We start from the raw sequence: 27,777 nt of genomic DNA, 5'->3' as shown, positions 1-27,777 counted from the left end.
CACCCAGGTGCCGAAATGCCTGTTTTAAAACCCTAATCAGTCTTGGGGTACCTGGGTGGCTCTGCCTTAAGCGTCTGCCTTCTTCAGCTCAGGTCATGATCTCAGGGTCCTGGGATCAAGCCCTGCATCGGGCTCCCAGCTCAGCAGGAAGCCTGCTTCTCCCTCTCCCACTCCCACTGCTTGTGTTCCCTCTCTCGCTGTGTCTCCCTCTGTCAAATAAATAAATAAAATCTTTTTAAAAAATTAAAAATAAAAAAAATTTTTGATAATAAAATTTTTTTTTAAAACCCTTGATAGTCTGTTTTGAGCTTGTTTGTTGTTTTTTTCTATGGGGTGGGGGTCTTCAGAGATTCTTAACTTTTCTCAACATTCTTCAAAACAGTCAGCTGGTGTCACCTGCCTCTGTTTATAGAGTCCAAGCTAAAAAAAAAAAAGCCATTAAAAAGTCTTGAGAATGGGCCCCAGATGTCATTTAGCTCAGTCCCTTGGTCACGGCAAGAGCACTTCCGGCAACAGCCCAGCACACCTGTTCAGTCCCTACATCTGCCCAACGGGATAAGGCCGCTGGTGCAACCCGATCAACACGGTTGCCGGTGAGGTGTTTCCTTGGACTCAGCCGAAGTCCTCTCCCTCGAATCTCTCACCGACCACCCTAATTCTGTCTCCCAGAGCCATCCAGAACATGAACACCCTACTCAACATGACAGTCCTTCCAATCTCTGAACCCACTGGTACCCCCCAGCCCCAGCCCCGAGTCTTTCCTAATTCCTACTCAGCCCCAGGACTACACCGTTTCCCAGGTTGCCAGATGTCAGATCACCTGTTCGCCCGGGGCTCCCTTCTTTAGACCATCTTTGATCCCGGCTCTGTTCAGTTTCCTGCTCCCTGATCTCATTGTCAGAAACTGCCTCCAGGCAGAAAGCCAGGGCGATTATAAGGCTCATTTCATTTACTTCCCCGTTCTCAGGCAATGCAATTACACACTTCCTGATGTCCAATGCCTGGGAGGGGAAAAATGATTTCATCTATCCTATCCAGTCTTCTGATTGTTTTCTATGGGAGGCTGAGTCTAGTCCTTGTTACCATATCATGCTAGAAGTGGAAATCCCCAGAAAACATTTTTTTTTCCCTACTCGCGTATAATATAAAAGTCTTCCTGAGGCTTTTTAGAGACTGGTCGATGTCACAGCCCACAGGCAATGCACAGGAACGCCTGGTCCAGCAGTGTTCTTAAGGTTCTCTTATGGCTGAATCCGTAGCTGTGTGCTCCCCGGGGCTTGAAACAGGTGGTCGTTTACTCCTACAATCCCTGCAAAGCGGGCAGAACCATCGCCGTTTTGCAAACAAGAAAACCAGGCTTGAAAAGACTAATGAGGTTAAAAGTGATCAAGGTGGCCTTGTCCTTCCAGGCGACACCAAGCAAGATGCCGATGCCCTTCCTGTAAGTCCCAGCCTCCCAAACACACGTAATGTTGAAGTTTAAATGGAAAAATACGTGTGCTTTCTGAAGTCACTGTGACCTTACCCAACCATTGATCTTTTTCTAAAGCTTCAGTATGATTCTTTTTCAAAACTGGGCAAAATGGGGCACCTTGGGTGGTACAGTCGGTTAAACGGCCGACTCTTGATTTTGGTTCAGGTCGAGATCTCAGGGTTGTGAGATCAAGCCCCAGGGTAGGCTCCACGCTCAGCGGGGAGTCTGCTTGAAGGTTCTTTCTCCCTCTCTCTCTACCCCTCCCCACACCTCTACTTGTTCACTCACTCTCTCCCTCTGAAAATAAATAAATCAATCTTTTTAAAAAAACTGGGGCAGGGGCACCTGGGTGGCTCAGTGGGTTAAAGCCTCTGCCTTCGGCTCAGGTCCTGACCGAGCCCCACATCAGGCTCTCTGCCCGGCAGGGAGCCTGCTTCCTCCTCTCTCTCTGCCTGCCTCTCTGCCTACTTGTGATCTCTGTCTGTCAAATAAATAAATAAAATCTTTTTAAAAAATTGGGGCAAAATGGGAGAATTAGGGGTGCCTGGGTGGCTTAGTGGGTTAAGCCTCTGCCTTCGGCTCAAGTCATGATCTCAGGGTCCTGGGATAGAGCCCCGCATGGGGCTCTCTGCTCAGCAGGGAGCCTCCTTCCCCCCTTCTCTCTCCACCTGCCTCTCTGCCTACTTGTGATCTCTATCAAATAAATAAATAAAATCATTTTTTAAAAATGGGAGAATTATCTTCTAAAAATATAAAGAACCAAACAAACTCAAGAATAAGGACAAGATGTGCTTAAATTCTCAACTAAGAGCAGACACCCTTCTCTTTGATGTGGAGGTATGAGACAGATCTCCTAGAAAGCTCCCCCAAGGGAGCGCATTTTTAACCTAATTTTTGGTAGATGCTTCTACCATCTGGGTGGCATCCGCTATCCCATCTCTCCATTTTGTCTTGTTTTGTTTCTCTTCCAGAAGGATGCATGCGGGGCTGGTCATTCAGTGGCCATATAGGCACCAAGAAATCCACTCTTCCCTAACCCCGGCAGGTTTCGCTGCTTGGAAACTGTTGTGCCTTCGTTCCAAAACATGAAGTTGCAAACAAGCGTCAGTGGCTGAAAAGACATGCCAGCAGAAGCCAAAAATCAGACAGTAAGTACACGGTGTCCTACAAGGACCCCCACGGGTGGCAGCACCAGCTGGCCATGACCATCGGTGGCTTTATCCTTATTTCCCACTGCTCCATCCCAAGGGTCCCCAAAGAAAGCCCCCTGTGATTTGAGAACACTGGAAATCTGCAGCCTAGCCCCAGTCCAGGCCTGAACACAGGACACTATGTTCACCTTCGCCTGCGCTGCTAGCTGGTGGGTACCCAGTAAATGTTTCTTGCCTGCCCTCAGGTGTCCGGCCTGGGGCTATGCACTGGGAATAAGAACGTGAACAAGGAAGCTAGGATCCCTCCTGCCATCCAGTTTACAGACAACTGTTGGAGTGTGACGGTTAGTTTCATGTGTCTACTTGGCTGGGCTACAGCAACCTGTTATTTAGACAAACATGATTCTCGGTGTTGCTGTTGAAAGTATTTTGTACCTGTGATTAACATCTACAATCTGTTGGCGTTACGTAAAAGAGATTCCCCTCGGGAACGGGGGTGGGCTTCATCCAATTAGTTAAAATGCCTTCAGAGCAAAACTTGAGCGTTTCCAGAAGAAAGCTGGCCCAGAGCTTGCAACATGAGCTCCTGCCTGTGGGTGCTGGCCGCCAGCTGCCCCATGGATTCAGAACTTGGCCAGCCGCTGCAAAGCGCATAAGCAGCCGGTTCCTTGACATGCATCTGTGTGTATGTGTATGTGTGTGCGTGCATGCGTGCATGTGAACTAGATACACAAACATCTATAGAGACTTAGTTCATGGAATGTGTCCTACTGTGTAGACATGGAGATGTGAAAGATATGAACAGAGTTAGAGAGAGAGAGATGCACTGATCCCTTCTGCTGCTTCTGTTTCTCCGGAGAACCCTGACTGATCCAGGGAGACTCCCACATACACAAGGGATCACTAGGCAGTGTCCTAAGTGCTATGACCGGGAAGCAACATCTGTGGTCTGTAGCCGTGGAAGCCTAAATCAGATGCTCCACATGGGAACCTCGGATTTATCATGTACCAGATGCACCATGACCCTGGGTCAATTCCTACATTTTCTAAGCCTCAGTTTGCTCATGTGCAAATGAAGAGAGTATCCCCCTCGTGGGGTCGTTGCAAGATCAATGAGGGTAACACTCTTCCTCGTGAACACTCAGGCGGGAGTAGGAGGCCAGGATTTAAACTCAGGTCGGCCAGGCTCTGACGTGTGTACCCTTAACCCTTGCTCTGTCAATGCACTTGGGGATTTGTCCTGCAACAGACACTTTGCCACAGACAACCCACATGTCGCTGTAGCTTCAGCTCTGCTCTGCGGAGATGCCTCTTAAATTTTTTGTACTTTTGGCCCAATCCTAAGGTGGAATTCCAGGTTCCATTGCAAGCCGGTACTTGGATGTGACCACTGGCTTCGAACCCAACGTATCCTATCTATCCGTCCCTCTATTTATTTATTTTAGAGAGAGACAGCAGGAGTAGGAGGGGCAGAGGGAGAGAGAAAATCTTAAGCAGACTGTACTGAGTGCAGAGCCCAACAAGGGGCTCGATCTTACAACCCTGAGTCACACCCTGAGCTGAAACCAAGAATAGGACGCTTGGCCAATGGTACCACCCAAGTGCCCTAGACCAATGTATCTTAAATTCAAACTCATCATCTTTCCCCACCGTGGACCAATCCTGGCTTCGTCTCTGTCTGTTTGTATGACTCTGGGAAAACCACTGACCTTCTAATCCTTGGAGTTTGATGTGGGGGGAGGGAAAAGTTAGCAATATGACGAAAGCAGACACATCACAGATAGTTCTTAACATTTCTTTGTGTCCACAGGACCTTATCTCTGTGTCTCGTACATTCTAGGTCCATTATTCTATTTACTCTCCCAGCATCTATTCATCAGCACTGATTTTAATTAATCACACCACAGGAAACATAGATTTAGTCTCAACTCACTACTTGCAGGCTAATTTTCCAGGAAAATCATCATTTTCCACTAAACCAAAATACATAAGACGGCGCTGCATTGGGACCGTTTCACTGACATTTTATGTTGATATACTGCCATCTAACGTGCACACTTGCACATTACAAGCAAAAAGAGGGTGGGACGCCTGGGTGGCTGAGTCAGTTAAGTCTCTGACTCCTGATTTCCGCTCAGGTCACGATGTCCTGGGTGTGAGATAGAGCCCTGCGTTAAGTTTCTTTCTCTCTCTCTCTCTCTTTACCCCCTATCTCCCCCCAACTCAAAAAAAAGGGCGGGGGGGGGTAAATAGCGGGCAGAGAAAAGCAACATCCTAGAAGAAATGTTTACAATTATCAAGACGGATCCATGCACATTGTTGGATTTCAACAACCATCTGAAAAATGTAAACAAGATGTCTTTTACATATAAAATAAATTATAAACGAACACTATAGCAAGTTGCCAGCTCAGATAATCTTATGATCCTTCTCTTGTTCTAAGCAAAATGGGAAATAAGAGATTCAGCATTCTTTCCTGCAACTGACTGCTTTGCTACATTTGAATTCTCTGCGCCGTTATGTTGGATGGGAATCTAAATTAAAGAAAAGCCACTCAGCTAGGGATTAGAGTTCCTGACCGTTCGTTTCACTAGCTAGGAACTCTGTTTTTGTTTCTGAATCAATTACCATTATCACATGCTTACCATGAGCTGGGGGCCATGCTGAATATTTTATGTGGATTATCTCATTTAATCCTCGTGACTCCCTCCCCCTGCTAACTGGAAGGGTAAGGTGATCTCACTCATGAGACTCAGCTTACTGCCTCATCTATAAAAACGGGATAAGTGACTTGTTCAAAGTCAAAACCAGGACACAGACCTGGATCCATGCCGCAGGTGTGTCTGAACCAAACACAGGTTCTTCGTGATTACATCCGCCCAGGTACGACACTCCTGCACAACTCCAAGAATGTTGTGAGGATGAAACAAGTCACAGAAAGCACTTTTTGGAGAAAGCACAAAGTCTGAAAGCTTATACATAAGACACCCATACCACCACCATAGAGCGGAACATGCTCTATGGTCTATTAGGATAACCATTACTTTACAAAAGGATTTTTCAGTTATGGATTGCTTTTTCTCAGTAGTGACGGCCCCTCCTTCATTCCTGGCTTCAGTAATTTTAACCTTTTTTTTCCCAGTCAGTTGAGCTGGAAGTTCGTCAGTTTTGTCCATCCTTCCAAAGAACCCGTGTTTGGTTCTGTTGATTTTCTCTATTGTTCTCCTATTTTGTTTATTTCCTCTCTCATCTTTCTTTCCTTACTTTCTTTACTTTGCTATTCCTAGTCTAGTCTCCTAAGGTGAAAAATTGGACTATTGATTTGAGATCTGTTTTCTTAAGACTTATAGTTTTAGACTCATAGCAAAATTGAGAAGAAAATACAAATACATTTTTCACAGACTCCCTGCCCTACAAATGCGTAACCTTCCCCACGAGTGGGATCTTTGTTACGGTTATGAACCCATACTGACACATCACCACCCCAGTCCACAGTTTTCCTTAGGGCTCCCTCTTGGTGGTGTACACTCTACAACTGGGCAGATGTGCAACGCCGTGCATCCATCATCAAAGTACCAACACAGTACTCTGCTTTTTCCAGAATGTCATGGAGTTAGAATCAGAACGTGTCATCTTTTCAGATTGGCTTCTCTCATTTAGTAATATACTTTGTTTCCTCCATGTCTTTTTGTGGCTTGTTTCTTTTTAGTGATGAATAATATTCCATTGTCTGGGTGACTCAGTCAAGTGTGTGACTCTTGATTTCGGCTCCGGTCATGATCTCAGGGTCATGAGATCGAGCCCTGTGTCAGGCTCCACACTGAACGTGGAGTCTGCTTGATTGTCTCTCCCTCTCTGTTTTCCCCACCACGACACCCTCACACACGCATGTGATGACATGCATAGACACATTCTCTCTCAAAACAAACAAAACAAAACAAAAACTATTTTATTCCATTGTCTGGAGGTACCACAGTTTAACCATTCATGTACCAAGGGACATCCTGGTTGCTTCCAATTTGGGTCAATTATCAGAAAAACTGCCATAAGCACCCATATCCAGATTTTTGTATGGACATGTTTCATTTCATTTAGATAAACATCAAGGAGCACATTTGCTGGACCATATGTGAAGAGTATGTTCAGTTTTGTAAGAAAATATTCAACTGCCTTTCAAAGTGGCTGCATCATTTTGCATTCCCACCAGCAATTAATGAGAGTTTATAATTTGTAGTTATAAATACAGGGATTTATAAATTTCCCTCTAACTACCATCATGGATGCATCCCATACATCTTAGTATGCTGTGTTTTCATTTTCATTAATCCCAAAGTATTTTCTAATCTTCCTTGTGAGTTCTTCTGTGACCCACTGGTTATTTTGGTGTGTTAATTTCCACATATTTGTGAATTTCCCAAATTTTCCTCTGCTGATTTCTAATGTAACTCCACTAGGTAAGAGAACATACTTTGTATGGTTTTAATACCTTCGGATTTACTGAAGATTGTTTTATGGCCTAACACGTGGTCTATCCTTAAGAATATCCCATATGCAGGCGCCTGGGTGGCTCAGTGGGTTAAAGCCTCTGCCTTCGACTCAGGTCATGATCCCAGGGTCCTGGGATCGAGCCCCGCATCGGGCTCTCTGTTCCTCGGGGAGCCTGCTTCCTCCTCCCTCTCTCTCTGCCTGCCTCTCTGCCTACTTGTGATATCTATCTGTCAAATAAAATAAATAAAATCTTTAAAAAAAAAAAAAAGAATATCCCATATGCGCTTGAGTAAAATGTGTATGATAACTGTTCTTGGATGGAATAGATATCTGCTAGATCTACTTGGTTTACAGTGCTCTTGGATTCTCTATTTCCCTGCTGTTCTGCCTCATTCATTTACCTGGTATTAGAAATGAGATATTGGGGCACCTAGGTGGCACAGTTAAGCAGATCTTGATTTCAGCTCAGATTGTGATCTCAGGGTCATGGGCTTGAACCATGTCAGCCTCTGGCCTCAGGAAATTCTCTTTCTCCTTCTCCCTTTCCCCCTGACTCTCTCTCTCTAAAATAAATCTTTTTTTTTCAAGTGAGATATTGAAGTTTGCAACTGCCATTGTTAGACTTCCTGACCATGCCTCCTTTCACTAGCAAAGCAACTCGAGTTTTCCTTCTAAGCAATAGTTACCATTATAGAGCACATGCCAAGCACTTGGGACTCTGTTGCATATTTCATATGAATTATCTCTTAATCATTAAAAATCACTAATAGTGAATATTGAACAATAATGATAATAATAATAATGGAATTGTCTATTTCTCCCTTCAATTCTCTCAGCATTTGCTTCATGCATTTTGGAGCTCTTGCCAAGTGCATAGATAATTGTTATGTCTTCCTTATGGACTGGCCCTTTTATCAATATGTACTGTCCTTTGTCTCTTGGAGCATTTTTTTTTTTTTGTCTTAAAGTCTATTTTGAATATGTCATCTTACAGCTTTCTGACCTCATCATTTCTGATGAGAAGCAAGCTTTTAATCTTTTTGAGCACCCTTTATGTGATGGGTTGTATCTTGCTGCTTTCAACACTGTCATTGGCTTTTGACAGCTTGACTATGGTATGTTTAGATGTGGTTCTCTTTATCATACTTAGGATTTGTTGAGCTTCTGGATATGCAGATTAATAACTGGTTGTTGTTTTTTTCCCCCAAATCTTTCATCAGATTTGGGAAGTTTTCAGGCAATAATTCTTCAAATATTCTTTCTGCCCCCTTCTTCTCCTCCTAGGACTCCCACAATGTGTATATTGGTATGCTTGGTGGTGTCCCACAGGACCCTTGGGTTGTCTTCACTCTCTATTCTTTTTTCTTTCTGCTCCTCAAACTGGATGATTACAACAGTCCTATTTTCAAGTTTTCTGATTATTTCACCTGTCAAATCTGATGGATTTTTCTTTTGGCTCTTTGAACATATTTAAGACAGTTGACTTAAAGTCTGGGCTTCGAGGATGGTTTCTGTTGATTTTTTTTTCCCCACGCATGAGAAATAGTTCTTGTTTCTTTGCCTATCTGTAATTTGTTTAAAACTGGACAATTAAAATAAGGTACCAATTCTGGAAAATCAGATTTATTGCCCCCCTTAAGGTTTTTTGTTCTTGCAGGTTTTTTTTTTCTTTAATGACTTTCCTGAACTATTCCGTAAAGTCTGCATTATCTGTCATGCATAGCCACTGAAATCTCTACTGTTAGCTTAGTCTTCAGCTAATAATTAGAAAGGACCTCCTCAAGCACCTGAAACAGTATCTCCCACCTTTTGCTGAGGGGCTCCTGTGTACTAGGGCACTTTCTCAAGACTCCAACAGTTGACAGCTCTGCCTAAGCCTTTATTTTCTGTGTGTGCTGAGCCTCAAGATCATCCAGAGCTGAGAGACTGGGCCTTTGTCAGGTCTTTCCTGGGCATGTAAATCCTGCACCTGCATGTGCCTTTCCACATCCCTAGAAGCAGCTTAAGGCTTTTCAAAGCCTCCAATGGGCATCTCACCCTTAAAACTTTTGAGTTTTCTTAACCAGTCTCATTTGCCCCAACTGGCATCACCCACCTGACAGCTGTGCGTTTAGGCAATTACCACTGATTATTTCCAACAAACAACCTGTGGACAGGGTTTTTCTCAATGGGTCATGTTAAATAAAGATAAGCCCCGTGACTGGGATTTTTCTAGGGAGCTGTCAGATCAAATAGTGACAATTCTTTTGAGTAACTCCAAGCCTGTTTAGGGGAATTCCAAACTATGCCAGCTGCCCTTCACCATTACCGTGGCTCAAGGCTGCTGGTTTTCAAGGCTACCACAGAGCAGGTAAGAGGCGGATGCAAGGAGCACCTGGGTGGATCAGTAGGGTAAATCCTCTGCCTTCGGCTCAGGTCATGATCCCAGGATCCTGGGATCAAGCCCCACATTGAGCCCCACATCAGGCTCTCTGCTCAAGAGCCTGTTTCCCCTCCTCTCTCTGCCTACTTGTGATCTCTGTCAAATAAATAAATAAAATCTAAAAAAGGGGGGGGATGGGAGATTGGGACAAGTTAAAATACTGCAAAGCTTATTGTTCTTACAGAGTTTCAACCATTTCTCTTGAATATGTGTTCCTCAAACTGTCACAGTTCTTTGATTAATTTACGGAGTTTGAAAAAGTTGATTTTGACAATTTCTGCCAGTGTTCTCATTGTTTTTCTGGAGGATCAAATTTCAGAGATCCTTAGTTAACCATTCTTGAAATGCTTCTCCAGGATCTCTTTCGATAGAAAATGGAATACATAAGATTTCTGTTGAATTAATACCATTGGCATATACTGAACTCACTGAGAACAGCAGACATTCCACTTAGGATATACCATCCAAGTGAGGAAACTGGCCTCTCCAATTTCACAAAATATCAGCGCTGGTTTCTGGACTACGGCATCCACCTTCCGATTAGAACACCAGAGTTCAAGGTCAAATCCATCTGCTCTTCAGCTGCACTTGAGCGAAGAGGATCTAAGGGGCCGACCGTCCGCTAATAACTGCAAACCAGTGTTTCTCACCCCTTCAGAACCACGGCTGCTTGTTATGACAAATATTTTTAAATGCCCTTTTCTTTATTCAAAAAAATGTACAGACAGACATCATATAACGTACCTTAGGCGTTTTTTGAATCACTATGTCTAACTATAACTTGGGAGAAATAGAAGGAAGCAACTCATGGTGACATGTAATTCAATATGAAAATAAATGGTCACAATTGCTGAAGACACAGTAAGAAAGCAGTCAGAGGCTTGCCTGTAGGTATATGTAATTACCATGAATGGGGCCACTACGGATGCTGACCAACGCAGCTACACTGACGTCTGAGTTGCAACTCAAATGCTATGAGCAACGTCGCCACTGGTGACAGGGGTTTCCAAAACGGTGAAAAACTCTCGCTAAAGTACTAAGCAAAGAGTACAACCTTCCCTCACTTGATAGTCGCATTTCTGGATGAGTATCACAAAACTGCAACAACAAAAAATGTACATTTTAGTTTATGTATGTTCAATGGACTGAGCATCCAGGCTCCGATCATTATTGTCAGCGTTCACCAGCTAGACACCATGGGGGCAGAGCTGTGGTCACGCCAAGGTGGGTTTATTAGCACTCTTTGCACAAGGAAGATTCTTGGGACCACCATGGGATGCCTCAGTATTGGGTGTTAGGAAGGATTTATTCTAGGATTTGGGCTTGTGTCATTTCCTTTCCAGAAGGGTTCCAGGAATCGTAGGTTCACTCTGGAGTGGGTGCTTGCAGAAAATGAAGCGTGCTGATGTGGGAGGTGGCAGAAACGGGGGCTAAAGCTAGTTGGCAAAGCAGCAGCAGTCAGTCACTCGTGAAAGCCAGGAGCGGAGGGTGTTTGGTCATTTTTTGTGGTTTGCGCAGTATTCTTGCTTCTATGCTCCAACATGATTACAGTGTCCTTATTTCTGCCTTGCTCCGTCATGGTCACAGAACGGCTCTGTCAGATGTTAGTGTCGAATAAAACTATTCATGTTCAACCGGACGCCGTAGGCGTAGCAGTTCGGGTCGGGGCAGCTTCCAGCTGACAGCTGTCAGGTGGTGCTTTTTCTAATTATAAACAAAATTTTCATGTTTAATTGTTCAGGGGGAGATACAGACGTTATTCGAGATGCAGGACAACTGCTGGCTGTAGAGGACTGTCCTATGATCTACAAGCGCCTGGCGTCCCTGGGCTCCACATGTTCAAATATCACCCAGCACCGTGACCAATCACTGTGTTAACCAACCCCTCCCTCCCCACCATCCCCCCAAGAACCACTGCTCTGAATATCCTAAGTCCAACCCCCGCATCACACTGAAGTCAGGATACATATTAAGAGTACCTCAGACTATGCCCCTCCCAGAACTCTCTTACCAAGCTGTAGTGAATGGCTTTGCATCAAAAGTTGGCTACAGGGGCGCCTGGGTGGCTCGGTGGATTGAAGCCTCTGCTTTCAGCTCAGGTCATGATCCCAGGGTCCTGGGATGGAGCCCCATCTCTGCCTGGCGGGGAGCCTGCTTCCTCTTCTCTCTCTGCCTGCCTCTCTGCCTACTTGTGATCTGTCAAATAAATAAATAAAATCTTTAAAAAAAAAAAAAAAGCTGTCCACATCAAGGGCTATTTATCACAGAAACAGCACTAAAAGCATCAGCCGCCAGCAGCCAAGGTCCTCCACATAAAGCCTCCCATGAGAAATAACGTAGTCAGCACTGCTACCCGCTTACCTAATGTCCCTTTCACTTTCCCCTACTAATAAAATCTCACTTTTAGGCAAGACAGCAATGTGCCTACCGAAGTACCTGCTTTTCCAGACTTCCTGACACCTGAGTGATGCCATTTTGGCTAATGCGATGTAAACAGCAGCAGGTCTCCTGTTTCTTTTTCTTTTTTTTTTTTTTCTTTTTTTAGATTTTTATTTATTTGACAGAGAGAGATCGATCACAAGCAGGCAGAGAGAGGGAGGAAGGGAAGCAGGCTCCCTGCTGAGTGGTGAGCCCGATGCGGGGCTCGAGCCCAGGACCCTGAGATCATGACCTGAGCCAAAGGCAAGGCTTTAACCCACTGAGCCACCCAGACGCCCCTCCTGTAACTTCTGAGAAAGCTTTTGCTTTTCCGATAGAAGCAGACAGATGCAACTGCAGCCTATAATCTTCTTCCTCAAAAAGAGATGAGTCATCTTCAGCTATGACAGTCATCTTGTGACCATGAGGCCATGAGCACGGGGACAAAAACCAGCTCTCTAAAGAACTGTTCAGTAGCCACAGCAACACTAGCCGACAGGCCACGCCAGACTTCCTTTGTGGAAAAACACAGAGACCCTTTTCTTGTCTAAGCCACTACTATTTGTAGGACTTTCCGTGACTTGTGGCTGAACAAATCATTGAGAGAGGAAATCAACAGTTACAACAGATATCTCATAGAATTTTAAAAAAAGAGGTTTATGTTAAGCCTTTAATATAGTAACCAACTGGACAACAAACGATGCTCAAACTATGTGTGGGGAAGCTGTGTGCGTTAAATCTTCATCTTTCCATAACAGGAGGTCAAGGGCAGATGTATCAAGGTGAAAAGCCAAGAAACACGGTAAGCACCATAAAAATATTATTTAGAGATATGGAGGTAAATACCCCAAAATATAGAAACAGAAGCAGCTGAAGACATTCGCTTCTAGGAGCAGAACTGAGAGTGAGAAAAGCTGCTTTCCTTTGTAGCCTCTGTAATACTTCATTTTCTGACTCAAGAGGTTTTTTGGTTTTTTTTTTAATTAATTGTAGTAAAAAGCTCTATGAGATTATTTTTTTTTCTTGGCAATAAATTGTAACTTCTTCAGGAAATCATATGCTTTCTCCTTTCTTACGTAGAATAACATAAAGGTTTTAAGGAGTACCTCCTGCTTCTCATAAGAATTAGATAATACTTTGATTTTATTTGTAATTGAAAAGTAAACTTAACATCCAATTTTAGAATGTACTGTTCAAAACCAGCAACAGACTAAGTTTGAAAATCACTGCACTGTGGTAAAAATTGGCACAGCTGAATTTCACCTGCAAATATATTGTTTGGCTTCATGTGTTTTCTTCCTTCTTCCTTTTTTTTTTTTGAGAGAGAGAGAGAGAAGGAGCACACACAAGTGGGTAGGGGAAGAGCAGAGGGAGATGGGGAGAGAGAATCTTAAGTAGAGCCCGACTCGGGGCTGGATCTCAGGACCCTGAGATCATGACCTGAGCCGAAATCAAGAGCCGGACACAACAAGCCACCCGGGTGCCCCTTTCTTATTTTTAAATTTAAATATGGGGCGCCTGGGTGGCTAAGTCAGTTAAGCATCCAACTCTCGATTTCGGCTCAGATCATGATCTTGGGGTCCTAGGATCAAGGCCCACACCTGGCTCTGTCCTCAGTGGGGAGTCTGCTTGAGGATTCTCTCCTTCTCCCTCCGCCCCTCCCCCTGCTCTCTAGCTCTCTAAAATAAATCTTTAAAAAAAATAAATTTAATACTTAAGCGTTAAAAAATGAGATTTCACATAAACATCTAGGCTTTTCATTTCTCTTGAAAAATGGAAAAACTCAGCAACAGAGGGACCATACTCCTGAGTGGCAACAATTGTCTGGAAATGAGAAGCTTCTGGTCCCTCGGATGGTGTGTGGACTCTCCTAGTTGGCAGTTTTCACCTGGTCAGCTCCACCTGTCTGGTCCCACCCGCACTACAGGATAAGGAATCCAACGTCTTTTCTTGCAAACAGAAACAGCACGGAGCAATGGAAAAGTGTGGCTTATCAGCTGCGCCACTAGTAAGTCAAAGCAGGCTAATAAGCCATGTTGTGGAAACGAATTAACCAGGTAATCAAGTGGCTTTACACACCAGAAGTTTCTTTCTCACTTGCGCTGTATGTCCCACAGGAATAGGCAGGGGGATTCTGCTCTATAAGTCACTCTGGGACCCAGGCTGGCAGAGGTTCTGCCATCTTGAGCACCACTGGTTGCCACGGAAGGGGAGGATAGATTAGAGACTTCCCCTTCTTCACCCAGAAATGACACTGGTCACTTTCACTCACATTTCATGGCCATAACTACTCACGGAGGCTCAATTAATTAAGATAGCTGGGAAATGTAGAACAAATGAGATACTTGGTAAGCATTACTATCTCTACCACATGCAACCTTTGGTAAATTATTTTACTTATCTCACAGGGCACCTGGGTGGCGCAGTTGGTTAGGCGTCCCATTCCTGATTTCGGCACAAGTCATGGATCTCAGGCCCCATGGGAATAAGTCCCATGTCGGGCTCCTTGCTCAGTCAAGAATCTGCTTCTCTATCTCTCTCCGTCTCACTCTGCCCCGCCCCCTGCTCACATGCACTCCCTTCTCTCTAAAATAAATAAATCCTTTTTAAAAATTTATTTTACTTATCTCAGTTCTAGTTATGCATTTGTAACATGAGGCAATTAATGGTCTTTCCTCCCTCTTGAGGTTACAAGGTGAATCAAATTAGATAATACATGTTGGCGAGGATGCAGAGAGAGTGAAACCCTCCTGCGCTGCTGTTAGGAACGCAAACTGGCTTAGCCACGGAAAACAGTGTGGAAGTTCCTCAAAAACTTAAAAACAGAACTGCTCTACAACCCAGTAGGTGCAAAGGACCCCAGGGACCCAAAGGACACAAAAATACTGATTTAAAAGAGCAGATACATCCCGATGTTCACAGCAGCTTTACCAGCAATAGCCAAATTATGGGAAGAGCCCAATGTCCGTCAGCTGATGAATGGATAAAGAAGGTGTGGTGTATAAATACCATGACGTCACTCGGCCATAAAGAAGAACGAAATCTTGCTATTTGCAAGCCAGAGTGTATTATGCTGAGTGAAATAAGTCAGAGAAAGACAAATATTGCATGATTTCACGCGTATGTGGAATTTAAGAAACAAAACAGATGAACCCAGCGGAAGGAGAAAAAGAGAGAGAGATGGAAGCAAACAATAAGGGACTCTTAAAGACAGAGAACAGACTGAGGGCTGATGTAAGGGGGTGGGCAGGGTACGGGTTAAATGGGTGATGGGCATTAAGCAGGGCACTTGGGATGAGCACTGGGTGTTGTATGTAAGTGATGAACCACCCAATTCTACACCTGAAACCAATTTTACCATATAGGTTAGCTAGAATTTAAATAAAAAATTGAAATTAAAAAGAAAAAAAAAGGCGATCATACATACAGGAGAATTTTGATGAGCTCTAAAGTTATACAAATTCAAAAGGAGGGGCGCCTGGGTGGCTCAGTGGGTTAAAGCCTCTGCCTTCGGCTGAGGTCATGGTCCCAGTGTCCTGGGATCGAGCCCCACATCGGCTCTCTGCTCAGCAGGGAACCTGCCTCCTCCTCTCTCTCTGCCTGCCTCTCTGCCTACTTGTGATCTCTATCTGTCAAATAAATAAATAAAATCTTAAAAAAAAAAAAAGGATCAGAGTACCTACGCTATGGTGGAACATGCTATCAGCCCAACACACACACACACACGCACACGCGCGCACACACGCGCACATGCATTTCAGAGGTGTGGTCCAAGAACACATACTCCGGGAGCTGTAAAATGCAACACTGCTTTCATTCTAATGGCACCATGCAGCCACTTAGCCTGTGCTCAAGGCGGACCCAGGGAACAGAAAAGAGAAAATAATGCTCACTGCCCTCCTCGGTCCCCGCCACGTAACCTTTCAGTCTTGATGAATGATTAAAGCGGACGTGGCGGACTGTACTTCCCAAAGAAGGCGCACAGTCTCTCCCAGCCCACGTAACCCTGTTCATAATGTAGTCCTGACAGTCCTCTCATCAAGCTTGGGTCCACCATGTACCCTTCCCTTGAACTCAGAGGGACCTTGGCAACCGTGTCAGCCACCAGAGAAGAGCCGAGGTGATGTTAAGTGGATTCTCAGACGAGTCATAAAAACACCATGTGCTTCTCCTGCTCTCTAGGGAAGCACACTCTGAGAATCCAGCTGCCAGGTTGTGAAGAGGCCCAAAAAAGCCGACAAAGAGACTACAGAAAGAAAGCACAAATGTAAGGTGTTCTTAGGGGCGCCTGGGCGGCTCAAGCAGTTAAGCATCCGCTTTCGCCTCAGGTCATGATCCCAGGGTGCTGGGATGGAGCCCCAGACTGGGCTTTCTGTTCCGCAGGGGGCCTGCTTCTCCCTCTCCCTCTGCCTGCAGCTCTGCCTACTTGTGATCCCTCTTGCTTTCCATCAAATAAGTAAATAAATCTTTTAGAAAAAAAATGTAGTGTTCCAACAACAATAACATAGCAGAGGTCCTAGCTGCCTGCCAACATCACCCTCCAGACCTGTGGCTAAAGATACCCCCAGAGTTTCCTGCCCAATGAGTAAAGACGGGGCTACAGCCGAACCCCAGACACTGTATAGCAGAGAAAAGCTGTCCCACCAGGCCACTTCCAAATTCCTGTCCTACAGCATGTGTAAGCATTAACAAAGACTGTTACACCACTAAATTTTTATGCAGCAACGGCATCCGGAACAGCTAAACTCATCGGCACCAATAACAGTAGCTTAATTACCACACAGAGAAAATGACAAATACGTGTTTCCTGAATTATTACATCCTAAATGCTGTACTTACAGAAACAATTGTGGGGGCTGCTAAAAATGTACTGTAATGGTAAGAATTCCCTAGGTTATAGCAACAGAAAAACCAAAACAGTAACACTTGAACAAGAGAGAAATTTGTTTCTCACCTAGAAATTTAGACAGGCAGCTCAGGGCTGCTATCCCTGTCAGGGAAAACAAGACAATCCCTACCTTATTTCTGCTATTCATAAACAGGTTTCCATCCCACAGCCCTAAATGGCTGCTCAGGCTCCATTTATTACGTCTACATTTCAGCTAGCAGGAAGGACAAAAGGGGATGGGATGGGTAGATACCTCTTTATTATGTTTTTTTTAAAGATTTTATTTATTTATTTATTGGAGAGAGAGAAAGAAAGAGAGAGTGAAGGGGCAGAAGAGAGAGAAACTCAAGCAGACGCCCCACTGAGCGCAGAGCCCCAGGCAGGGCTCCATCTCAGGACCCTAAGATCATGACGTGAGCTGAAATCAAGAGTCAGACACTTAACCGACTGAGCCACCAGGCACCCCAAGGCCCCTCCTTTTAAGACTACTTCCTGCAAGTGCATCCACTGGCCAGAACGCAGTCTCAGGGCCACATAAAGATGCAGGAAAATCTGAGGAAAGCTGTGTGTTGCCATGTCCCTGCTAAGAAGCAGGAAATGGGCAGAAGGGAAAAATGGACTTTGGGAAGTAAATGGTAGATTCTGCACATGCATATTCCAAAATTCAATTCCTATTTGGCTTAGGATTACAGGTTCAAATCCTGATGCAGCTCTCAGGAACCATACCAATGTGGCCCCTGTCAGATGTCAGACTCTCAGCTCTAGAGCCTTCCAATTTAACACACGTCTTTACCCCGATATCCACTTTCCTCACCAGAGGAGTATAAGCAAAATGGCAAATAAACACTTAATAAATTAATGATTCCTAAGAAAGGAAAAGACATTCAGAGACAAATACTTCCTCTGAAAACCATAAATATCCTGGTGGGTCTTCCTGTCCTCTGTATATCCTTGGACAAGGCACTGGATAAACCTAAAATCCCGTTTCATCAGCTGTAAACAGGTATCACGCATTATTGGTTTGTCGTCAGGATGAAAGGAGATTACACATGTTGAAGTGCTTTGTAAACAGGAGAGTTTTATACAAATATAAAGTTATGCAACTTCAAAGCTATCACTCCAATAGACACTTATTCAATTAAACATTTTTGTAAAATTTTTAACAATGTATAAATACATCCCACAAAATAATCTGTTGGTTAAAAGACACCAACAAAGTTTACAGAACATACAACAGAATTTATAGACTCCTACAACTGCTTGTAGATTGTTACATATATTGCTTTAAGAAATACCAATAATACAAAGGCATGATTTACAATATCCCCATTATAGCAAAGAAAAAAATAGATTCATACAATAAAATGTCTTTTAGGCATTTGTTATGCCAAGTATTTAAATGATTATTCTCACTAGGACATAAGAATAATACTCTTTTAGTGATAAAAGATTTCATTAGGCCAAGGCCCGCTGACGAGTTTCCAAGAAGTTCTAAAGTAAAATCTGGCTATCCCTTCCAAAAAATAAATAGAACAGCAGCAATCTCTAAGAATCCCCTAAACAGAAACTGTGAAAATTCCATTTACATTAATTGGGCCTTAAGTACATGAGTTATTATAAATAAAAATAAAATTTACAAACTAGTTAACCACTAGCCCAAATTTGGTTTCTACCTGCCTGTGAGTGCCTAAGGTAAGAAGTTTCATCATCAAGTATATATTAACTTGTAAGATTAACAATTATCTCTAACTTACATGTAAGCCAAAGTGCTTACTTTTACTATAGAAGCAAAACCTTCTTCTGACAATAATTTACAGAAATAATATGGACACACCTAGAGTTCTGTGACAGACCGAGAACGTTCCCTATATTCTACGCATCCAAATACAAAGGTCTCCATTACATATGTACATGAACGCACTTTCAGTAATTTGGCATCTACAGACATTACAGGACTACGTGCACACATACATAACCATGAACCACTTTTGACAATGTTCCTGGCCACGCCATACTTCCACGCCCCAAAATGCTAGAAAGAGAATAAAAACTCTGTATGAAAACTACCTTCCCATTTTTTTAAAGTAGATTTTAGAATGGAAAAACAAACCCAATACTCCTCTTTGCAACGTGTACTGAGTTCTAAGAGCCTCAGAGTCAAGAATCTCTTCAGCTGTTCCCCGGTGTAACAGGACACACAAGCTTGCTCTCACTCTCTTCAGGAAGTCTGCTCATCTCCGGTGTTCTGAAAAAGAGAAAGAACTCCTTCAGACTGAGAACTGTTCTACTTGACATGCCAGCCTCCAAAGCACTAGGAAAACATTCCATGTCTGTAAGGAGGGCCAGCTACTACACTACCTTACAGAGCATGGCCCAATGATTTTAAAAATGATGGACATGCAGGGCGCCTGGGTGGCTCAGTTGGTTGGGCGGCTGCCTTAGGCTCAGGTCATGATCCTAGAGTCCCGGGATCGAGTCGCGCATCGGGCTCCCTGCTTGGCGGGGAGTCTGCTTCTCCCACTGACCTTTCTCCTCTCATGCTCTCTCTCTCTCTCAAATAAATAAATAAAATCTTTAAAAAAATAAATAAATAAAAATTAAAAATAAATTTAAAAAAAAAAATGATGGACATGCAGAGAAGTACATCAAAGGATCCCCTGAGATGTCCAGCAAGTCAGTCTCATGTTAAGCAGAATACCAGCAGGTGCCAGGTAACTCTCCTGACCCCACCCGTGTTACATCAGGATCAAGGCTCTATTTCCCTGTATTCAATGTCCCTCCCTGCTTCAGAAACACTAAAAATCCGAAAGGAAAAAACTATTCAATACGCACTTGACAATTACCATACAGTAGACCACTGCAACATCGGATCTGGGACTGTGCAAAAATCCCTCAGGAGGAGAATCATGTCCCTACAAGATTATTCATTTTCTGGACTTTCCATCATATACAAGAGAAACTGTACAGTAGAATGGAAAGAACAATGAATTTCAAAAGAACAGAGGTGGGTTAGGCCTTAGCCAAGTGCCATATATTCGCTGTATATCCTTAAGAAGTCACTCAGTCTGTCAGGGCCCCAGCCATCTAAATGTAGTCCCACGAGCATCATAGTCCCTGGACCACCACCTACCTGGGAACTTGCGAGACATGCAAATTGTAAGACCCTGCCAGGTTAACTCTGGGAGCAGGACTCAGCAATCTTTGTTTTAGCCCTGCAGGGGATTCTTAAGCAGGTTCAAGTTTGAAAAACCACTGTCCTATATAACATTACCTGCCTGACCTACTGCCCTTAACAAATGTGAGGTATCCCAGAAAGTACCCCGTCAAGTCTCCCAAGTGATTTAACCACAACTATTCACCTATGAATAGTACTTACTCCATTGAAACCCCTGATTTAAATCTTTATACAGGGAACTAGAGTAAAACCTTTATGTTCTAAAAAACAATCAAACAAATCTGAGTACTCTAAAACGATCTTTAATGATAAGAGTCTTATGTCTCTACTTGTTCTGACCATAAATCCAAAAATCGTAACATATGTTCTCCAAAACTTCATTTAGAGCCACCAGAATTAATGGAAAGCTACTGAACTTAAGGTAGTTCTTTAGAAATAAGTTGTTATCAATGATAGTTTATCCCTGGTTTTAAAATAATTTCAGGACAGGGACCCTGAGTGGCTGTTGGACTCTTGATTTCAGCTCCAGTCATGATTTCAGAGTCATGAGATCAAGCCCCGCATCAGGCTCCGTGCTGAGCATGGACCCTGCTTAGGATTCTCTCTCTCCAAGGGGAACCCTCCTACACTGCTGGTGGGAATGCAAGCTGCTGCAACCACGCTGGAAAACAGCATGGAGGTTCCTCAAAAAGTTGAAAATAGAGCTACCCTACGACCCAGCAACTGCACTACTGGGTATTTACCCTAAAGATACAAATGTAGTGATCCGAAGGGGCACATGCACCCGAATGTTTATAGCAGCAATGTCCACAATAGCCAAACTATGGAAAGAACCTAGCTGTCCATCAACAGATGAAAAGATAAAGAAGATGTGGTATACACACACACACACACACACACACACACACACACACACACACACACAATGGAATACTATGCAGCCATCAAAAGAAATGGAATCTTGCCATTTGCGACGACGTGGATGGAACTAAAGGGTATTATGCTTAGCGAAATAAGTCAATCGGAGAAAGACAATTATCATATGATCTCTCTGATATGAGGAAGTGGAGATACAACATGGGGGCTTTGGGGGTTAGGAAAATAATAAATGAAACAAGATGGGATTGGGAGGGAGACAAACCATAAGAGACTCTTAATCTCACAAAACAAACTGAGGGTTGCCAGGGGAAAGGGGGTTGGGAGAGGGTGGTAGGGTTATGGACATTGGGGAGGGTATGTGCTATGGTGAGTGCTGTGAAGTATGTAAACCTGGCTATGCACAGACCTGTACCCCTGGGGCTAATAATACATTATATGTTAATTTAAAAATTTTAAAAATTATTAAAAAAAAAAAAAGATTCTTTCTCTCCCCCTCTCCCCTGGCCCCTCCCATTTTCTTCTTTAAAAAATAATAAAAATAATAAATAAATAATTTTCCCAAAGAAATAATAAATAATAAATAAGATTTCAGGGCACTGACAATACATTTCTAGAATGTCCTAAAAGTCAAAAGTAATTAACATAACTTTATCATCATCTCACACTCAAAGTTTTTTAAGTATTTCCTAAAAATCAAACTCTGAAAGAATTAGTCACTGACCCTCACACCCAGAAAACACTTACTTGTCTTAAAAACTGCTTTCCAAGATAAGATGTAGCCATGTTGGTTAAATTCTTCCTGCTGCCCACTTTGCACCTGATGTAACCATACAGGTTGGCACCTTGTAGCACCACACCCATGATAACCACCACCTGGGAAAGAAAAAATAATCAGTGGTTACTGGCCTAAAATGGACTGACCTTCCTCTGTGTCAAAAAACAACAACAACAACAAAAAACACAACAAAACAAAGCAGACCATCATGGGAAAGAGAAGGAAAAGGAAACTCATGGGTGGGGCTTGTGTCAATGAGACTCCTTAACCTGACAGAACACACCCATCCAATACCTGCTGAGCACAAGGCACTCACATCCCTCAAGGCCCAACATATATTAATTACACACATATGCTATACACCAGGCCCCATGCTGCCCCCTGGGGATGCAACGAAGGGACCATTCTCTCTCTAGGATTTTCCATGGGTCTGCAAATAAAGATACAAAAGTAAGTAAATGAGATTCAGAAGAGGCTTAAACGTTAATTATTCCTTTGAGAATTGTGAAAGAATGGTCAGGAGATCAAGCTTTCTCGGTTTATTAACTGAGAGCATACAGAGGGGAATCTCCACTCTAGGCGAGCATGCGCGCGCACGCGCGTGTGTGTGTGTGTGTGTGTGTGTGTGACACACAACCATCTTGCGGGAAAACAAAGCAGAGCTGGGAGGCAGCAATCAACAGTTGTTGGCCTCCTGTGAGGAGCGGGGTGCAGGGGGAGCCCTAGGAGGAAACACACTTTGGCAGAGTGGCTCCTTCCTTATGGCCACATCTGGGAACCTACACATGACCCCACTAAGATCATTAAAGACAGTGAGTAAGAAACTCAAGCCTCCTCTTTAAAGATTATGGAAGAGGGGCACCTGGGTGGCTCAGTCGGTTAAGCGTCCGCCTTCAGCTCAGGTCACGATCCCCGGGTCCTGGGATCCAGTCCCGAATCGGGCTCCCTAATCAGCAGGGAATCTCCTTCTCCCTCTCCTTCTGCCCCTTTCCCTGCTTGTTCTCTCTCTCTCTCTCTCAAATAAATAAATAAATAAAATCTTTTAAAAAAAAAAAGATTACAAAAGAAAAGTTTATTAGGACAATGTGAGGAGGTCCCACGGTTGCTCTAGAACAGGGGTGGGCAAAGTTTTTCTGTTAGAGCCTTTGCAGGCCATGTGATCTCTGTTGCAAACACTACACTCTGCCAACCCAGTCCAAGAGCAGCCACACACAACACATAAACAAAGAGGAAAGCCTGGGTTCCACTAAAAAGTTACAAAAGCAGGTGCTGGGCTAGATCTGGCCCACAGGCCATAGTCTGCCAAGGCCTGCCCTAGAATAAACTCATCAACCCGTCTTGTCGCGGCCGGCGCGACAAATCGACCAGGAACGTGAGGGTAAAAGGATGCTGAAAAGAAATTAAGAGACAAAGAGATGGGGGCAGGAGGAGCACCAAGGAGGATGTCCAATAGTGCCAATTTTATTCAAGGCTGTGAGGCATTTTATAGCTAACAGAAACAATCATAAGAAAAGTGTGTATTTTTTGTTGATTACTAAAGACTTTGCAACAAGCACAGAAAATCCTTCAAGCTTTCCAATTATCTATTTCCTAGACATCAATAGCAGACCTTCTAGCGCCAGATGTACTGACTTCAAGGCCACTCAAGACATAGTTTATGTAAGCACAGCTCAGTCTTACAGTGGTGTAGTCTATAGCCCGTGCAAGGACAGCAAGGACCAGCCAAGAATTTCTGACCCCCGCCAAATCGTCTCTATCTGACTAGCAAATGTGTGGGAAGTCACGTAGGCGAGCGCGCAACACATAGCACAGACCCTTTCTCAGTGCTACTCGACTTTATCGACCTAAGCCTTTTGTTCGGCTATTCAGCCTTTAAAGGAGGCACAAGTCAGGGCCTGGTTTGGTTCTCATCTCAAGCCTTACCGCGGCCTCCCACACTGTCTGCTGTTAAAAGGGTCACCCGGGAAGGGTTTCTATGTGAAAAAACAACACAGCTAAACAGAGTCTCTCTCGTCAAGCCACACTTACTCTCCTTAACCTTTAATAAGCTGTGCAGTTGATTTTAAGGACAGTAAAGGGTTTAAGTGTTTAAATAAGGAACAGATACAAATTCCTAGTAAAAGTGGAATTGCACTTGCTGTTTAAAACTTGTGTTTCGGGGTGCCTGGGTGGCTCAGTCGTTAGGCGTGGGATTGAACCCCACATCGGGCTCCCTGTTCCGAGGGAAGCCTGCTTCTCCCTTTCCCACTTCCCATGCTTGTGTTCTTTCTCTCACTGTCTCTCTCTCTCTCTCTCTCTGTCAAATAAATAAATAAAATTTAAAAAACTTGTGTTTCACAGAAATAAATACATTAGAATTATATGAGGTTGTTAGTTACCTAAATAAACATGAAACTGTATTTTTATTTAAGTAAAACTTCTCATGCTTCTCAAAGCGGGATACTCCTAACATGCTAGGGATCAGCATGTTAGCGTGGGTCCTACAACAAATTTCAAAATCTATTTATAAGTTAAAACAAGCAGACATCCGGTTTAAGATGGTGTAGTGAAGCCAGACATCAAGAGCTCTCTATCCCTAATACAGAAGAGATTTTAAAAATACACAGGTTAAAAAGAGATTTTTAAAAATAGGTTTGGGTGCCTGGGTGGCCAGTTGGTTAAGCAACCGCTTTCAACTCAGGTCTTGGTCCCGGAGTCCCGGGATCGAGTCCCACATCAGGCTCCCAGCTCCATGGGGAGTCTGCTTCTCCCTCTGACCTTCTCCCCTCTCATGCTCTCTCTCCCCCCACCCTCTCAAATGGATAAATAAAATCTTTTTGAAAAAAGGTTTAAAATAAAAGGCAAACAAGCTAGTACTAATAAACATTAAAAAAAGGGGACGGGGCTGGTGAGAGAAAGAGCCAGCTCGGTTTTGCTCTACACAACTCCTCTCTCTCCAAAGACCCTCTAACAGAAATTTCAATGATGATCACCACCCCCCAATATGTTGGAGGCAGAAGTCCAAAGGATCCAGAGAGCCCTGAGAAAAAATTCAGAGACCTGCCTCCCAACCACCCACCACACAACACAGGCACCAGATCCCAGCAGCCTGCCACAAGATGCCCCCTGGTGAGGAGAAGGAGAAGCAACACAGAAGGACCAGCCATCGTCAAGCCCATGTTCTCAGAGGGACAGGGGGGAAGACGTTCCCAGAGAGCCTGAGTAATGGGAGCCCAAACCACCTTCCTTATAACTTTACCCAGCTGTTTTAGGAAGTGGAACCAGTGCTAGGGAAGGACTGGGCAAACTCCCCCAGACTGCTAGGGCTCCGAGGCCTCAAGCAGGAAGGTAGCACCAGCACGGTGCACACAGCCACCCAGGAGAAAACCACACAACCTTAGAGAAGGCAAAACCCAAACAAGCTAGTGAGGAAGGCCAGGCTGTGCCCTCCACCTCACACCTACACCTCGGGCCACCAAAGCCAGAGTTCTGGCCCTAGCTCAGAGCAAAGCCCAGACGTCTCAGATACCACCCGGAGGCGGTCAAGGAGAAATCACCCGCACGAAGCCAGCACAGAGAGGAGGTCGAGACAGAGCAGCTACTGTGAGCATGAGCAACCTGGAGAGGGGAAGAGGGAAAACACATCCATGCAAAACTACGGAGGAGGAGGAAGAGGACGATGATGATGGTGGAGGAAAAGAAAATAATAAGAAAGGAATATAATATGTAAAAGGTGAAGAATCTATTCCGAAAGAAATACAGCCCACCAAAATAAAAGCATTTCTGGGAACACTGCACCCTACGAAGAACCCAGAGATAAGAATTCGAAGGAGCGTGAAGGTTAACATAGGACAAGAGGAGATGAAAACGGGGCTGGCAGAGGTAAGGAACTGCAGATGGAAGCTGCTGCCACCTGCCCGCTGGGAGTGACCCAGTGTCCTCGCCCCTGTGTTCTCCAGCATGTTCCACCAGCACAGAAGCTCCACCAGAGCCTAGCTGGCCACCAACCGCACCTCAGGGCCTGGAACAGCTCTGGCATCTGGAAGAGTCCTAAGAAGATTTGCAGACCGAATAAGCAGGAAGGGAAAAAATGAAAGATGGTAGAGGGGAACAGATAAAAAAATGACCCAACAGAGAGAGAACTGGTCCCTCAGAATCCGAGAAGCCCAAAAATAGAACATAAATGAATGTAAACACTTGACAAAAGACAACCATCCTGATTCAAAGCAAAACCAGCACTGACATACTCGAGGAGTATACAGTTTCCAGAAAAATCAACATAGAAAGATAAACATAAGGATACTCTGCAATTTTTTTAGCACTCAAGAATTAAAAAAATAATTTCTTCATTCGGGGAGAGAAATGGTGCACTCACTTACATGGAGGTTAAGTGAACCTGGCCTCAGATTTCTCTGCAATATTCAATAGAAGAAAATGATGATGTAATGTCTTCTAAAGGCTGCAAGAAAGAACCTTTGACTCACCCTACCAGGTCATCGATCAAGAATGAAGTCAACAGGGCACGTCTGGCTGGCTCAGTTGGTAGAAAGTGCGACTCCTGATCTCAGGGTGGTAAGTTAGAGCCCCGCTTTGGGTGTAGACATTACTTAAAAATAAAAATTAGTAATAAAAATAAAAAATAAAAATAAAATAAGGAAGCCAACAGATTCATATTCTTTTTCTTTTTTTTCCAAGTAGGCTCCAAGCCCAGCATGGAGCCCAACACAGGGCTTGAACTCACAACCCAGAGATCAAGAACTAAATTGAGGTCAAGAGTCAGATGTTCAACCAAATGAGCCACCCAGGCACCCCAACAGGCTCATATTCTTAAATATGACAGAGTCAAAGGAAAAATAGTACCTACAAATTCTCTGAAAAAAAAAAAAAAATCACCCAACAAGGAAATTTAGCCAACCAGGAGGTAAAAGGAAAAGCTGCAGTTAACCCAACTGAATCAGTGTATTTAAATAGGTCAAAGAATGAACACCCAGTAAGATACATCATTTCAAAAGGTCTAACTGTTAAACCTTGACAACAAAACTCATACTGGAGCAAACACAACTCGGGCAAGAGCAAGGGAAGAAACAAGAGAAAGGACCGAAGAGTGTTTATCTCCTTACCTTTCTGACAGACTCTAGAGGTCAAGAAAGAGGTTGAAACACCATACTTAAAACAACTAAAATTAGCCTATAATCATCAGAAATCCAAAGGCGGAGGCAGGACAAGAAGTGGGAGAAAGCATAGCTGTTAACTGTGCCATCCTTCACAGCAGGAAACCAACATACTACGTTTCCCAATCCACAAAAGAGGGTATGATACAAACATAAAGTAAGAGAGACCTACTAGAAAAACTAAAAATACACAGTAAACCTCCCAAATCCCAAAAGGGGAAGTATGTATATGCATACACAAAGGAAAAAAAGGCCTATATAGCAAAACAGAGATAAGAAAATATTTAAAATATGGGGAAAAAACATAAGTAAAGCCAAAACATGCCTGGTATCAATAAATGTTAAGTGAGATAAACTCAACTATGAAATGGACAAGAATCACAGTTTGGGTCAAGTGAGAGATTATATTTTCCAAAGATGGTAGCAATAACATCTGTTCCACGTGCTTTTCTAGAACTTTCACATTCCCCCCATCAAGCAAGCTACATAGCTTAATTCCCATTCCCTTGAATGTGGATGGGTGGCCAAAGTGATGATCTCTGAGCCTAGATTGTTGCCATGGCCTGAGTTTCATCTTCCCAAAATTCTAGTGTTGAAATACTAACCCCGCACCTCAGAATGTCACTGTATCTGGAGAAAGCGTTTTTAAAGAGGTAATTAAGGTAAAACGGGGTCACTAGGGTAGACCCTGACCCTCTATGACTGGTGTCCTTGTAAAAAGAGATTAGGACACAGACATGCTTGGAGGGAAGACCATGTGAAGACACAAGGGAAAGACGGCACCTGCAAGCCAAGGAAAGAGGCCTCAGAAAGAAGAAATCAAACCAGCCAACCTCTTGATCTGGGGCTTCTCACCTCCAAAACTGTGAGAAAATAAAGTTCTGGTGTTTAAGGCCCCCAGAAGGCAGTACTTTGTTACAGCAGCTGGAGCAAACACACAGCTGTAAAAGGCAATTC

The 27,777-nt window shown here is 43.8% G+C and overlaps 1 protein-coding gene across 2 annotated transcripts in view; it reads right to left on the bottom strand.

Moving 5' to 3' along the window:
* Positions 1 to 15,549: 15,549 nt before the first annotated feature.
* Positions 15,550 to 27,777, bottom strand: part of LOC111158798 (Golgi apparatus membrane protein TVP23 homolog B) — a 29,883-nt gene continuing 17,655 nt past the window's right edge. The window contains exons 6-8 of one of the 2 annotated variants that reach the window (XR_002641376.1): positions 21,640 to 21,768; positions 18,952 to 19,086; positions 15,550 to 15,576 (exon numbers count right to left, since the gene is read on the bottom strand). Coding sequence is in view for 1 of the 2 variants with exons in the window: in XM_022521058.1 (XP_022376766.1) it covers positions 19,060 to 19,086; positions 21,640 to 21,768 (156 nt within the window). In the remaining variant the exon portion in view is untranslated. Of the gene's footprint in view, positions 15,577 to 17,899; positions 19,087 to 21,639; positions 21,769 to 27,777 lie in introns of those variants that run through there. The other variant, XM_022521058.1, reaches the window with a different exon arrangement.

Source organism: Enhydra lutris, unplaced genomic scaffold (assembly GCF_002288905.1).
Source record: "Enhydra lutris kenyoni isolate GAN:26980312 unplaced genomic scaffold, ASM228890v2 scaffoldscaffold63, whole genome shotgun sequence".
NCBI lineage: Eukaryota > Metazoa > Chordata > Mammalia > Carnivora > Mustelidae > Enhydra > Enhydra lutris.
This window is presented reverse-complemented; position numbering and strand designations above follow the sequence as displayed.